Source organism: Macaca fascicularis, chromosome 1, assembly GCF_037993035.2.
Source record: "Macaca fascicularis isolate 582-1 chromosome 1, T2T-MFA8v1.1".
Lineage (NCBI taxonomy): Eukaryota > Metazoa > Chordata > Mammalia > Primates > Cercopithecidae > Macaca > Macaca fascicularis.
In genome coordinates, this window is record NC_088375.1 from 83427895 (window position 1) to 83444570 (window position 16676).

Here is a 16676-nt window from a genome sequence, read left to right on the forward strand (position 1 = left end):
ATTTGGGGTGGCTAAGTGACATACCTGGTTTGTCCATGCAAACAATACAAATATGTGCACACATGTGCATGAGAGTGAGAGTGAAAGAAAACAATCAATAAGCCTAAATTCACTCTTAAGTCACAGATCTCTAACCTACTGAATAAAGGAGGCTGTCAATCAGAAATCAACCTATTAAAGCAAGTAATAGCTTACATCTGCCTCACAACATGCATATCTAAAATTAATTCAAGTTAAGCAAAAGTTCCCTTTGCTAAGGCACATTTACATTCCTCAAAACATATTAAGATGGACATAAATTTTTTCTTTAAACTCTAAATCAAAAATTTGCTCCCAAACAAAATAACTAAAAACAAAAATGTACAAACAAACAAAAACCCCTCTCATTTGTGTTGGAAAAGGTGGACGAGAATAGTTTTAAGAACCTAATTCTAACTAATTCTAATCCTCACTAACAAGCCAACTCAGAGCTGACCAAATCACCTACATGAACCACAACAAATATCACAACATAAAAACAATAGCTTGCTATATATCCCAAATGTCACAAACCAGACTATGGCCTAAAAAAACAAAAGTTATGGAAATGCGCAAGTAGCATGTACCACAGCTTGAAAAAGTAATGTAAACATAATGTTGCTTACCACAGAAAATACATCGCAAATTAGTGCTGTCCTGGGTAGCAGTAACCTTGCTCTGGGCTGCAACAGACACCTTGGTGTTAGAAGCTTCGAAGGACAACGGGGCCATCTGAAGAACTTCACATAAACTAAAAGGTGCTTTGAAATGTTCAAAATGTATTTATACATACGTCCTATCTAGATCCTCATCCTGGAAGCTCTGTAATTTAATAAAAACGCATCCTCTTTAACATAGGCTCTTAAAAAAAATTTATGCAATCTTTTTTTTGTGGAAAAACCCTATAAGCAGCCATAGATCAAATGATGCACGTACAACTTAGTTATTTCCTAAGTTATATGGTCAAAGAGCACAACCAGCATTTTAGGGTTATATATTTTTTAAGTCAATGAAGATAAGGTAGAGGAAGTCAAGATCTATGGCCATTAGTGTTAATTTCACAAGATCTATCCTCTCATTTAGGAGAACTGAATCCGAAAAAAATTTAGGCTTGGAAGTGCTTAAGATTAACTCATTCCTACTAGTTGGAAAAAGACCAAAGCCATTATAAACGGCCCACTGCAATAAAGAGTTTTATATTCATTGATACAAAATAAGAGTATCTTTGGTTTGCTAAAAATCAGCTATTCATTTTTTACCAAGCCACAATTTACTATTTTTTTCTCAATATATATACATACTTGACAAAATGTCTTATTAAAAAAGTATGGCCGGATCAAACAGCCATTTATTTAGGCTATTTACATTAAATTTTAGCTTAAGTGTCAATGAAGTATATTCTTTTTAGGAGAAAAAACTCAATGAGAAGGTGATAATCTATGAAAAGGGGAAGGATTTATCTGAAATCAAAGTGACACTCAAAATTGGGATGAGAAAAACAAAACTTTTTTTTAACTATTACTTTAGTGACATCCAAAACTTTACATAAATAATTTTCTGTAAAATCTTAAAGAAATTCTTTTCAGCATGAGCAAGATTTTCTTTTTCCGTTGGTATTCACCAAGAAACAATTAGTGGTTAAAATGCACTGGGGCTTAAGAAAGCCCACATAAAGGCAAACAAGACAGTGCTTTAGATCTCCTCTAAGACTGTATTATTTAAAACATACAACTCGTGCTAACTAAAAGTTTTAGAAAAATCAGAACCAAACCAATATAATTTAAATAACACACATCTAAAAATTGTAATGTCTTAAATAAGATAATTTTTCATCATTTTTAGAAATTAGATTTAACATAATCCAATTAAGTCTTGCTTTGAAAATATGACATATACTGTATATATTTTTTGCAAACACAAAATAAGATTGATAAATGTCACCTTTGCTAAGTACTTCCAACCACCCAATCTATTATTAAAGTTGCATGCACAATATTTATTTACAGTAATGACATAAGATATAGAAAGACCACAGGCGTACATATAAAATGTCTACCAAGCTAATGAGATCATTCCACAGGAGATAAACAATTTAGAATATTTTCAATCACTATATTTTAAGTTTAAACTGTTTTTTAAAGATCTGTCTTACCAATGTTTGCAAATGGCTACTTCTATAAAACCTTTATTAAAGAAACATGCCTAGTCTTCAGGTTTTACCCTTCAGTTCCTTTATTCCATATTTAAAGAGGAAAAAAAGCCCCATAAGGACAATTTTAAAAACTTACAAGAAAAACCTGAGAAATTATCTCTTCTTTGACAGCAAAGAAGCTGCCACATCCCATTACCAATCATGTTGGCAAAAAGTCATCTGACAAGTGTCAGAATGCAGGTAAATCATTATTGTTGCGTAAGACAAAATATTTCCAACCAAGAATTCCCAGTCTTTCTCACAGTTTAAACTATTAACATTCTTGCACTTCGTTATCTTTAAGCATCTTCTTTCCAGACTTTAACTTCATACTATCATGTAAAATATTGATCTAAATTCTGATAGGTTGCTTAAATTCTACTGCAGTTTGCATTTCCTGAAGATACTAAATTATTCATTCCATTATATGCATAAGCCTAACAGAACTTCCTGCTTAATACTGATGCCATTAACTCTTTCTTCATTCAGTCAGGGGAGCAGAGCAGAATAAGGGAAAGAACACTTATTGTCCAGGTTGAGTAAATTCAGTAATACGATGTTTTCAACATAGTTTTTAACACTAGCACTGATGTTACATAGACCTTATATTTTACCTATGAAAGGACATTTCTCTTTAAGTTAGCCATATTAACTTTTTTTTTTTTTTTTTTTTTTTTTTGCATGGCTGTCCCTTTATCGCTAATGCAGTTTTCAAACAGCCATCCTTCAGGCTTACCCCTGACTTTAACATACTTTACCATTAGGTGTTTTGTATGAGCCGGGAAATGCAGAAATGGTTGGGTGAGTACCAGTAGTGGAAAATGACAGGCTGTTTAGATTTGATTGGCATGACTGTATTTTGTTACTATATATAATTACTATAGTAAACTCTGCATTCATGATTTTTACAACCAGCAGTTTCTCCTATTAGCAATTAGTCCCAAGGCAATTGGTAATGGGGATATGACCCATCCTAGCATTGTTTCTTACGATTAACTGAGATAATGTTTGCTTAAAGACTGGCTTGAATCTGACTTGCATTCTCTGGAAGGCTGGTCAGTTGAGTGGGTGAGTGAGCACAACATCAGCATCTAAATTAGTGGTGTTCACACTTCAGACCATCAATAATGCCCCCAGGTATTTCTCACATGATTACAAAGTTCTATGCAATACATTTTTTAGACAGTGAAAGCAAATGTGTTTATGTTTGCTCAAAGGTATCTAGAATAGAAGGGAGGCAGATACTGCTGTGGTACAGTTGCTGCATTAAAAAAAAAAAAGTTACCACATTGCAGGGCACTGTGCTAGGAGGCATAAGGATTACCAACAGTAAATTTTATTCAAAGCAATGCATTTTTAAAGTGGCATTTTGAAACATTTTCAAAAATATTATTTCAAGTTTTAAAATTTGATAAACTTTTATATATATCAGGAAATGGAGTGCATATATGGCTATACATGAAAATGTACCATCATAAACATCTTCCCCCCCCCCTTTTTTTTTTAACTCAACCTTAAGGCAAAACTGTATATATGATTGGGTTTTTTCCCATTCTTTATTTCTTGTAATCCTCTCTCAAATTATGACTCAAATGCACTTTATTCCCTTCTAAGCCAATATGAAAATGACTGCTAACAGTTGATAACTTGCTGACAAATTATTCATCTGCACTGGCAATAGCCTTAATATGTTCCTCAGTCCACCATGTTTCGTAAGCCATTTATTTTTAGTTGTGAAATGAATGGCCCTGCCTCTAGCTAAAGACACTTGAAGAGGCAACAAGAAGTTGAGGGGCCCATCATTTACCAATCCTGTCATATCCTAATGCCTCCAAAGGCAAGAGTAACCTGTGTCCTCAGGTTCACTGCTCTGCTTCCTCTTCCTGAACACAGATCAAGACTTGCCCATCAAATGCCCTCCTACCATTTGTTACTAAGGGCATTATTAAGCATATGCTCAGAAAAACCACCACATTCTGGTAGAATGCTACTTTAACACAATTAGCTTCTATCAGAGTGTTTGTTGACTCTTTAATCAGTGCTCTTATCTATTCACTTACACAAACCAGAAATCCACTACCTTTTCTTTTACTCCTATTTAACCAATTTTCAAGTCCTGTTAATGCAACCTCGTAATTTCTCTCTCCAAATTATCTCCATTGCCACTATTCTTGTTTGACGATCCCTTGCTTAGTCATGTTCAGGGTGGGGCAACTTGTATCCCAGAAGCTTAACATACATCAGTTGGGGCAGGGAAGAAAATAGTAGCACTTCATTAATTTTTCTCATCCATTTTACTGTTTTTGAAAGTCTTATAATGTACTCAACATGTCAACAACAAAGTACATACATATAAATGATAAACACACATTTACCAGGGGATAAGCTCAAAAACTGAGAGACCACCGACCTAGACAATTACATTAGCATCATCTAATTAAGTTGCCCATTCCAATCTTGGTATCTGTCCCCCTCCCCACAGCAGCCAGTGATGCTTTAATAATTAACCAGATCAAATCATCGCTTAGTAAAAACTCTTCAACTGCTGCCCACTGCTCTTAAGATAAATACCAAAATCCAGTGCTTGTCCCCCATGTGATTGCCACATATCTCATTCAATTCCTACTCTATTGCTCTCTAGGCTCTAGGTACACTGTCTCTCAATTTCTCAAACATGCTGTATCACCTTTCTTCTGCAGAGCCTTTCTGACATATGCTGTGCCTTCTACTTCTGATATTCTTTTCTTGGTCAACTGGTATGCCTCTTTTTGTACCAACTAGAACTTTCTGGCAGTCAACACTCAGAGTTACTATTAGCCCTCAGAAAACTAAAATAATTAGTTCTTCTTTCACTAGGAATCTCACTTCCTACTTCAGGTTTTACTGTACATGTTTTTTTCTGATTAGCCACTTCAAGAGATTTGAAAGGAGAGAAGCATAAATATAAAATTAGATAATATCCAATTTCCTAAGAAATATGAGGAATCTGTCTAAAGACTCTCAGGAGAAAAATTTTAGAATGATATTAAAATTATGCAAAAAGCTTCAAACTTACATTTGGGTACAAAAGAAAGAGGGTTTGTTTTGGTTTCTTTCACTCTGGATGCGAGTGGGCAACAGAGAGAAAATAAACCTGGAATAGCCTAAAAGGCTGAAGTTTTAGGGGAAAATGATAAAGGCGCCCAATTCCATAGGTAAAGGTGGGGACATTCAAGGTAAGAGAATACCTCACATCATTTTAAGGAAACATAATTTCACTCTCTTATCCACATGTAAAAAACTGAATCTCCTTTAACCAAGATAGGGGTTTTTATTCTTTAAAAGTATTTTAAAAGACTTTCAAAGACCATGTCTGTTTTCTCCCACTTTTATAGGAGAAAAAAAGAATTAAGAGAAATACAAAGGCACGAGGTTTCTGATAACTAAACTAACATACTTAGGGGTGGGAAAAAATGAAGGCAGTGGAGGTAGGGCAATTTTGGGCAAGAAAACTGAGCCTGGACCAAGAGAATAAACCTCAGACATTTCCACAATTTGGTCAAGAATTCATCCCTGTTTACATTCAATCTGGTACTGAAAATGCTACACAATTCTCCTTTACGTAATTTACCAAGTTTTAAAATGTTTATTAAAAAGAAAACAACTAAAGAATCTGAGGAAGGCTTCTTGCTTTGATTTTAATCACTTTAAAAATTCTTAAGATTTAGCCGTTACTTTTCACTATACACCACACTCACACAATTAAAATGAGCCAATAACTAAAACTAAGAAAGCATGCCTAGATACATGAATACATGCTTTTTAACTAAGATTTGCTTTTCAAAATGCCATGCATGATAAATGCTACAAGATGTATGAGCCCTGAAAACAGTACACTAATTGAAAGCCAGTCACAAAAAAACTCACATATTTTATGATTCCATTTATATCAAACATCCAGAACTGGCGAATCTTCAGTGACAGAAATTATATTAGTAGTTGCCAGATGCTGGGAGGTATGGAGGAATTGGGGGTAAAGGGACAATGACTTAAGGGTAGAGGGTTTCTTTCTGCTGTGATTAAAAACGTTCTAAAATTGGCCAGGCACGGTGGCTCAGGCCTATAATCCCAGTACTTTGGGAGGCCAACGTGTGCAGATCACGAGGTCAGGAGATCGAGAGCATCCTGGCTAACATGGTGAAACCCCATCTCTACTAAAAATACAAAAAGTAGCCAGGTGTGGTGGCGGGCACCTGTAGTCCCAGCTACTGGAGGCTGAGGCAGGAGAATTGCTTGAACCCGGGAGCCAGAGGTTGCAGTGAGCCAAGATAGCGCCACTGCACTCCAGCCTGGGCGACAGAGTGAGACTCTGTCTCAGAAAAACACAAAATGTTCTAAAATTGTGGCAAAGGTTGCACAACCCTGTGAATATACTAAAACCACTGAATGGTACCCTTTAAACGGGTAAACCGTATGGTATGTGAAGTAAAGCTCAATAAAGCTGTTACGGAAAATAACAAGTGCCATGCTGTGCATCTGTTCTTCATCTCACAATTGTTTATAACACAAAGTTTAAAAATATCCCAATGCCTACTGCTTTTTCCATTTTGAAAAATATTAAGAGGTGATTGGTGGAATTTTCGGTATTTTTATTTTCTTCTTCATGCTTTTCTATACTGCTTAAATTTTTATAAATAGCACATGACTTTATCATCAGAAAAAAAGAACTTATTCTCATTTGAAAAACAAAATGCTATGGAAATTACAGTTCTGTTAACAAGAGTGGTTCTAGATGGACGGAGCTCTAACTGGCTCTACTTTGTTTTTTGTTTTGTTTTGAGGCAGGGTCTTACTTCAATTGCCCAGACTGAAGTGAAGTGGTGAGTTCCAGTGCAGTGGAACCTCAAACTCCCAGGCTTAAATGACCCTCCCACCTCAATCTCTTGAGTAGTTGGGACTATAGGTGCATGCCACCATAACCAGCTAATTTTTTAATTTTTTTGAAGAGACAAGGCCTCACTATGTTGCCCAAGCTGGTCTTAAAATCTTGGCCTCAAGTGATCCTTTCACCTTGGCCTCCCGAACTGCTGGGATTACAGGCATGAGTCACTGCGCCTGGCCTAGCTCTAGTTTCTAACAAGAGAACTGGACATAAAGAATGAAGTGACTCTATGAATAACGCCAACATGACCCCAAATGTTTAGAAAGACTGCAAAGCCAGGACCTGAATACCCTTTCCAAACACCAGAGCTGGTTGAGAGAAGGCATACAGTGGCTGTTCTGCCACAACACTACTTTCCAGGAGGAATTAAACCCAAAGGCATTTTTTAGGTCATGACTCTCTCAGTACATATCCATTCACGATGGTTCATCAAAAACCAGGACTGTCCTAGTTAAACAAAGACAGCTGTCTCCTTTTCCATGGAATCATATTGCCCTTGCCCTTCTCTATCTCTCTGCACAATAATTTCTGGTATTTCAACAAGCTGCTTACCAAGAAGCAATCTCTATCTAAAACAACACAAGACAGCTAATATTTAAATGACAAAATTGTCCACATTTACTTTTTGAAATTCAAAAATATGTAAAATTCTATTAAAATAGTTTGGTTGAATACATAAAAATCAAATAAACTGGGTTTGTCTCACATGGGATTTACTAAATAGAATTAAAGATGGCCAGGAGCAGTGGCTCATTGTCTGTAATCCTAACACTTTGGGAGACTGAGGCAGGACATTGAGGCCAGGAGTTCAAGCGCAGCCTGAGCAACGTAGCGAGGCCTCATCTCTACAAAAAAATTAAAAATTAGGTGGGTGCAGTGGCATGCACCTGTAGTCCCAGCTACTCAGGAGGTTGAGGCAGAAGGATCCTTTAAGCCCAGGAATTCGAGGTTACAGTGAGTTATGATCGCACCACTGCACTCCAGATTGGGCAACAAAGCAAGACTCTCTCTTAAAAAAAAATATTCTGTACTTTATTCAAGATTGACAGGAAGCCATGGCAGGGTTATCAGAGCATACTACAATAGTTATGCAAAAACTCACTCTACCATCTTCCTAGCAATATAAGGCCAATTAAATTAGTTACCTGCAAAAGAGACTGGAAAGGCTTGAGGAAAACTTTAAATCAATAGGAAACCAGAGACTATTTCTGAATAAGAAAAAGTAATTCTCTGTTACAATATTACCACAGCAAAGAGCAGGATAGTGTTTGCAAAATAAACTCCTTCATAAAAAATGTATTTCTTCCTACATGAATGACAATGTCATAACCAAATACTCTTGAAATTTTCCAGAAAACAGAAGTCATTTGTTTCTCATGTGAATCATTTCAGAAATTACAAAAGCTCACAGAAATATCAGGTCTACCTTGTAAGAATTATTTTTGGTACCTTTACATGAGTAGCATTCTATATTTGTTTCCTAACTACCATTCTGCACCATTCATAGTACTTACACTGCCTTGTGGATATTTTTGACCATGACTTATCCTCTCTACACAATTAACAGCCCCATTAAGACCAAAAATTTTCAATTATTTGTTTCTCTCATATCACGTGACATAGTACCTTAACAGGAGTACAAATAATTCCAGTTAACTATAGCATTTCTTCTCTTAGATTAGAACAGCATCTACTTCTTAGAAATTCATGTATTAATGAAATAATGCCACAATATTTTTCATATATGAAATACCAACTGACTTCAAAAATACTGCTATTTAACACCATCTTCAAAAGACTCCTTAGAATTTTTCTACCTTGCCTAGATTATGAAAGCAGGAATGCCCAATGTTAACTGAGAGGCAATGCCCCAAAATATGTACATGGGCAGCCTGACAGGGCACTATCACGCTTCCAAATGCAGAAAAGCACAGCCAAGATTAAGCTGTAAAAATCGTGGAACAGGTTTGGCTGCTGCTGTGTGTTGTGAATGGTCTCATCAGACTGGAAGTGGTTCCTGCAATTCATCTCTTATCATCAATGGAAAACAAGACAGACTATTAAAGCCTCTCTTTATTTTTGTTTTAGGAGGAAAATGTTCCACACAGAGGTATCAAAATTTTTGACTATTTAACATCCAGCAAATGCTTCTTCAATTTATGAGCAATAAAGGATAAAAATTCATGAATAAAGATAAAGTAATTACATGCAAATTACTATCCTCATGTAGGAAAGCATGCAAATAACCAGAGATGACATCCTCAGGTCATTGTAGCACCACTGAATAAAGATCAAGCCTATTGTAAAATAAGCCTGGAAGAACTGAAGTCACTAGCTGGACATGCATCAGACAATAGATTATAAGGTGCCTAATTGCCAGAGACACAAGGATGCAAAGAAAAGGGAATGAAAGGCAGACAGAATATAGTGCCTGTATGACAACAAACTCCAGGCTAAAATAACTTTCTATAAGACATGAAACCCATATTTATCACAGAAATAGTATCTGCCTCTTTTTAGCCATTTAATCATTCCCACCTTGAAGCAGGACACGATATCTTAAGTTCCACAGCGTAAGACTAAATGCTGTGCTCATGAAAAATGAGGCATCAGGTATGATTACACTAAAGCAGCTTTCCCAGACAGTTAGTGAACAAGAACTTAAAGGTCACAGAAGTTAATATATTAAAATGTATTTATTATAATTTAGTATAAACAATTTACAAATCCACATATATGAATATGTAATTCATATATAATTATGAAAAATCACCAAAAAATCACAAAAATAAAAATCACAAATGTACTAAGAGCTAGAAACAGCTAGTAACAACAGTTAGTGCTATTAAATAGATGGTGGTTACAAAGCTAATTGCTGGGCAATTTTTACATATTAAGCATCAAAAAGGCCATCAGACCTACATTTTCCCTTTCGTTGACAGATGATGAGAGCAATCAGGAATAATTTTTGCCACTTCTGTGACTTGTAAAGTCCCACTTCTGGCCAGCCCTCCATGATGTCTTCGTGGGGGAGGAGAGAAGATGAAATACAGAAAGGAAAAAGACAGGAAGAAAGACTTCTCTGTTACAGTCAAAGCTAGGCATGTCTACCGACACTGAAGGGACAAAAAATATGGAATAGTCAAGCCCATCTGACAGACAACCTCTAAGATTTCTTTGCTTTGCTAGGCTGTTTGGAAAAGATAAAAAGACTATAAAAATTCCATTCTTAGTCAATAGCTGTCCCTGCTAAGTTGTGACAGTAGTTTTCAAAGGTCTTATTCCTAGGATCCACTTATACTCCTAACAATTATTAAAGACACTAAAGAGCTTTTGCTTATGTGGGTTGTATCTATCATTATTTACTATATTAAATAACTAAATTACATGTTTCAACTTTTAGGAATTCAGTTTTAAAATAACTAAAAAGCAGTTACATAAAAAAATAACATTTTAATGAAAAATAACTATTTCCCAGAACAAAAAATATTAAGTGATTAGAATGCCATGGTTTTACAAATCTCTTTAGCATTTAATACTAAATATTAAATAATAATCCAGACAGCTAGATTTTTTCATTTGCTTTTGTATTCAGTATGCTGTGGCATGCTGTTCTGGCTGAAGTACAATGAAGAAGATCTCTTGAAAGGGTCCAGAGGGGGACCCTCAAGAGTTGCCATGGACCACACTTTTTGAATCCCTGAGTTAGAGGTTTAAATTCAAGATTCCCAATTTTACACCTGATTTAACCCAAAGGAATTTAAAACATGGAGAACCACCAAGAACAAAATAATCTAGGCCTTATTAGTTCTAATGATTAGGACATCTGTAAACTTTCTTTTTTTTTTTTTTTTTTAAAGACACAGGGCCTCACTGTAGCCCAGGCTGGAGTGCAGTGGCACAATCATAGCTCGCTGTAACCTCAAACTCCCAGGCTCAAGTGATCCTCCTGCCTCAGCCTCCCAAGAAGCTAGGGCTATAAGTGTACGCCATCATGCCCACCTATTTTTATTTATTTATTTTTTTTTTTGATGGAGTCTCACTCTGTCACCCAGGCTGGAGTGCAGTGGCGCAATCTTGGCTCACTGCAAGCTCTGCCTCCTGGGTTCACCCATTCTCCTACCTCAGCCTCCCAAGTAGCTGGGACCACCACGCCCGGCTAATTTTTTTTATTTTTTTATTTTTTTATTTTTTAGTAGAGACGGAGTTTCACCATGTTAGCCAGGATGGTCTCGATCTTCTGACCTCATGATCCACCCGCCTCGGCTTCCCAAAGTGCTGGGATTACAGGAGTGAGACACTGCACCCAGCCATAATTTTTAATATATATATATATATTTAAAGACAGGATCTCACTGTGTTGCCCAGGTTGGTCTGAAACTCCTGGCCTCAAGAGATCTTTCCAAAAACACTGAGGTTACAGGCCTGAGCCACCATGCCTGACCCTAGTGAGAAGAGAATCAGCCTGGCCTGACGTCTGTAAACTTTTAAGAGGATAAGCTACTATCAAATATTCACTCAAACTTTCCTTTTAGTGACTATGAATTATTAAATATAATTTCAAGCATTAATCAACACAAATATTAGAAGATAAAGCTATAGTCATTTTCTGGTCCCAATTCCAACCCAGAACTTCAAGGTTGTTCTTGTATGTAAATGCAGGATCAGAAAACAGAAGCATAAGGGGAGGGCAACGAAAGAGAACAGAAGAGAAACATCCTTCCAAGAGAGTCTGGCCCTAACACATCCACGGTAGGTAAAGAATACCTAAATACAGTCCTTGGGAGAACTGATATTAGTTACTTAAACAATTTTCCTTAGAGTTTAACTGTTTCACAACCCTGGTTGAGAAAGGCTAAGGAAGGGGCTGAAAATTGAGGCTTTGAGGTGTAACAGGTAGGCTACAGGATCTGGAGGCCTAATTCAGTAGCTCCCAACCTTTTCAACAGCTAGAAACCCTTTTATACTGTAATTAACCCCCTTGAACTCAATATTTAGAGTGAATCTGCCCAAATAAAGTATATTTACCATTAATCTTAAGAAATTAATGAAGTTTCTTTTGTCACATTGTGAACTATTTAAAGCCAGAATTGTGTCTATGTACCTTTCTTTCTAAAACCCGGACTAAGGCTCACAGAAAAACTCAAGCTGAATTACATTTTCATTTTTACCTGTTTCTCCCAAAGTACTGATTTTCTTGATATAGTAGAAATAATTTTAGGTGTCACACACATTACATTCAAACATACATGATACTCTCCTGGAGGCCTCTTTTTTTTTTTTTTAAGATGGACTCTCGCTCTGCCGCCCAGGCTAGAGTGCAGTGGCACGATCTCGGCTCACTGTAACCTCCACCTCCTGGGTTCAAGTGATTCTCCTGCCTCAGCCTCCTGAGTAGCTGGGATTACAGGCATTCACCACCATGCCCAGCTAATTTTCTTATTTTTAGTAGAGACAGGGTTTCACCATGTTGGTCAGGCTGGTCTCGAACTCCTGACCTCATGATCCAACCGCCTCAGCCTCCCAAAATGCTGGGATTACAGACGTGAGCCATTGCACCTGGCCGAGACCTCTATTATTAACATGTGAGAATGGGTGGCCAGAATTCTTTCTTAATGAAAAAGTTACGAAGTACAATCAGAACCACATTGGTTTTCTGTTTAAATTCACCTCATTCTACCATTGTTTGAATTTTCTTCTCTATTTCTGCCTCTACTCAGGAACTGAATGCTTAACTTACAGCCTTCAGCAGCTCCCTTTTCAAACCACAGCTAGCTTTCTGGAGTACAGCTTTGCTCACATTATCACTCTTGCTTGACAACTTACACTGAATCTCTATCACCCAAAGGCCCTCCTTGATCACCTACCTTTCTGAATTTATTCCCACCAGGCCAAATAATTCCCTGTTCTACAAACACAGCTTATTCTTCCCACTCTTTGTACATGTATGCTATTCCTCAGGCCTGATATGGCTTTCCCCTTTGTCTTCCCATGCCTACAGTATGCCCAACTTTCAAAATCCAAACCTGAAAGTCAGCTCGTCACTAACATGTTCCCAGCTGCTCCAGTGAAAAGAAGGCTCATCCCCTTCACACACCCAATACAGTATGTTATCTGTCCTCAGACTGGGTTTCTCTTGTATGTTACGGTTGTGTCTTATCTCCCCTGTGAGAGGAGAAAGAAGATCCATGAGGACAAGACTTGTGTCTAGTTTGCCCTGGTATACAGATGCACTCAAATGATGGATGAATTAATTTTTCTATAGGAAAAAAAAAAAACACACCCAAAAGATATGTCTTTACTGGACAGTTAAGACAAAGCAGATGTTGGAGAAAATTTGTAAGTCTACCTTTTTTTTCCCCCTCTAAGTTAATCCACATAGAATTTTCATTTTTTTTTTTTGGACATTAGCATTCAAAATAACATTTTATAGTTTAATACTATGCCATTGCCTTGTTTAATTCCCATGATACCCTGACATAAATATTCTCATGATTCACATTTTATAAATTAGGAAATAGCTTTAGAGAAGGCAACCTGCCACCGGAGGAAGAGACAGAACTAGAGTCTTTTGACTCTAAACTCAAGTTCTTTCTACTAAATCACAATAAAGTAACATTTTACTTAAAAACACAAAACTAAAAGTAAATTCAAGTTTTCTCTTTCCTAATTTCTCATTCTAACTAACTTCCCTCAAAGGCATTTTTAAAAATGCTTCAAAGATCTTGAATTGAAGGCCAAACTCAATAAAAAGAAATGGCCTAAAGGCTCGAAAACCCAATCCTCTTTGTGCCTCCCTTTCTAGGTATGGACAACCTGGGGAAATCCCATCTCTCCAGGTCAATCCTCCTAATTGGAAATTGGGAGTAACAACAGACATATTAACCTCACATTACTGTGATTCACAAAAGGGGACAACTGTGAGAGGTAAGTATGAGAATAAAGGAGAGCAGGCAGACATACAAAAAGACTGTCTCCATCTACCCAATCCCCAAACCTGTTAGTCATTTAATACTTAATGAACAGATTTTTTTTTTTTTTTTTTTTTTTTGAGACAGAGTTTTTGCTCTTGTCACCCAGGCTGGAGTGCAGTGGTGCCATCTCAGCTCACTGCAACCTCCACCTCCCGGGTTCAAGCAATTCTCCTGCCTCAGCCTCCCGAGTAACTGGGACTACAGGCGCCCGCCACCATGCCCAGCTAATTTTTGTATTTTTAGTAGAGATGGGGTTTCACCATATTGGCCAGGCTGGTCTCGAACTCCTGGTCTCAGGTGATCCGCCTGCCTTGGCCTCCAATAGTGCTGGGATTACAGGCGTGAGCCTGCCGAACCCAGCCGAACAGATAGATTTTATAGGGTTCAAAATGTTATACCCGGTCATACAGATAGGTTTTATAGGGTTCAAAATGTTAATCCTCCAATAAGATTAGTTGTTTCGCAAAGCTAAACTAAAAAACTTTGTCCAAGATTATCTTTGGGATTCTTTTCAGGTCCAAATTTTTAAGGTTTCATGAAAGCATTAATAAAGAACCCCAAATGCAGTATATCCAGAACCAAATGTGTTATCTACAGCACAGTATTTCCTCTTCTACCCTCTTCCACTCTGTCTCTGGTTAACAGTACCATCTTTATCGGAGTCCCAAACTGACACACCTGGTCATCATTTTAAAACACTGTTCTCTCCTTCCTGGCCTGCCCATTACATCTTACTGACAAAGAGAAAAGAGGTTGAGTTCTAAGATCTCGGTACAAAAGCCACTAATGCCACTATCTAGCTGTGGGTCCTTGCACCACTACAGTGACCTTCTGTAAGTGCCAATCTCATTTCTAAAACAAGGATAATACCACCAACCTTGTAGGGTTGTTATAAAGATGATTGGTTATGTATATGCCAGATTAAGACCAGGCACATAGAAGGTGACCAATAAATAGATCACTATTCCTGCCTCAGAATGGCTTTAATTTCTATGTGAGGACAAAGGTAGAAAGCTAGAACACTGCCATGGCAGGTATAGCCAGCACTAAATGAAAGCTGGTCACCTCCTCTTCATTCTGCTCCTCTCCTCTACTTTGTCAGTTCAGGCCTCATCTTTCTCACCGGTATTATCACAACAGTGTCCTGAATTGATCTTCATGCATGTAACTTGCATGCTCACCACACTTGTCCTAAAGCACAAACTTGATCATATTAATCCTTTATTTAGCATCCTTCGATGACTCTTCACCACCTCCATGATAAAATGCATACTCATCAGCACCAGGCCCTTCCCAACCTTATCTCTTGGGATGCCCTACTCCTGACCCCCATCACATAAATTCTCATGTCCAAGCCACATCATAGTGTATTTGTTATTTCCCGATTGCTCCATGCTCTCATGCTTCCAAACCTATCTAGAATGTTCTATCACTGATGAGCCCTCTCCATTCTTAAAAACATAGCTGAAACATCACCTTCTCTTCAAAGCTTTCCCTGACCCTAGAATTTTCTTTGGTATTCCGAAGGCCTTTCTTCATACTACATTTGCAAGCCGTATCCTAATTTTGCTGGCCTTGTTTCTGGCAGCTGTAGCCCAACTGTGACATCAGGCAAGGGACAGGATTTATCTATCATTTTCGTATTATTCCCAGTGCCTAACACAGTTTGTAAAAAATACATTTTATTGAAAATATTTTTGTGATAAGTTTAATACTGTTTGCATTAATATCAACAATCTGAAAGACTAAAAAACAAAACTGTCACTATAAAGTATTTCTAGAAACTATTGAGATTTTTTTTAATCCTATTAATTCCAAATATAAAGAGATTTTTAAATGCTGTGATAAAACTCATACAAATGCACATATTGGAAGGTACGTCAGGCCAAATTATCATTAAAAAATGAAATCTCAGTATTATAAAACCTGAAGAAAATTTCAACCATAAGGAAGGTATGACTTTTGACTATGTTCTCACATTCAATAGATTAAAAAATAAAACCCAGCAAAAGTAGTCTTTTAGATAATGGTAAAATACTTATTTTGGGGTGTTCTTTTTGAAAAGGCATGTTTCATCTTGGCTGAGAACAAAAGCAGTGGGATTATCTTACGGGTTATGCATATAATTTTCTTTTTTTTTGGATTTAAAAAATTATTTCCTATTTTCAAATGATTTAAACCTTTTACAAAAATATAACAGTTGGGCAAATTTGCCTCCACCAACTATCACAAAAATTAACTTTGTAGTTTATATAATCCATAACTATTACTTACAAAAATCTATAAATACTGAATAATAGAGAAATCAAAAATATCACTTTAGGTAATACACCCATTTAAAATTGAATCCATTTCCATGGAGAAAGGAAAAAATACACAGTAGCATTTGGTATAAAAGGAAGAGCACTAATTCAGCTCTTTTTCAAAAATGTTAGAACATGTGATTTGTGTTTTTTTAACTTCCAAATATAACTCACTGTATTTAGCACCTTCTGTACTTTCCAGTATATTAGATAATTGCATACCAAGTTAAAAACAAAATAAAGGAAAACATTTCTGCCACCCACCATTT

General features: G+C 36.8%; 1 protein-coding gene across 22 annotated transcripts in view; it reads right to left on the reverse strand.

Annotated features, from left to right (window-relative positions):
• ENAH (ENAH actin regulator) overlaps nt 1-16676 on the reverse strand; it is a 156502-nt gene that overhangs the window by 39869 nt on the left and 99957 nt on the right. For 10 of the 22 annotated variants that reach the window (XM_074037444.1, XM_074037400.1, XM_065542563.2 and 7 more), the window contains exon 4: nt 645-701. The exons of the other annotated variants lie outside the window; for them this stretch is intronic. In XM_074037444.1, coding sequence (XP_073893545.1) covers nt 645-701 — 57 coding nt within the window. The remainder of the gene's footprint in view (nt 1-644; nt 702-16676) is intronic. 22 annotated transcript variants of the gene reach the window in all.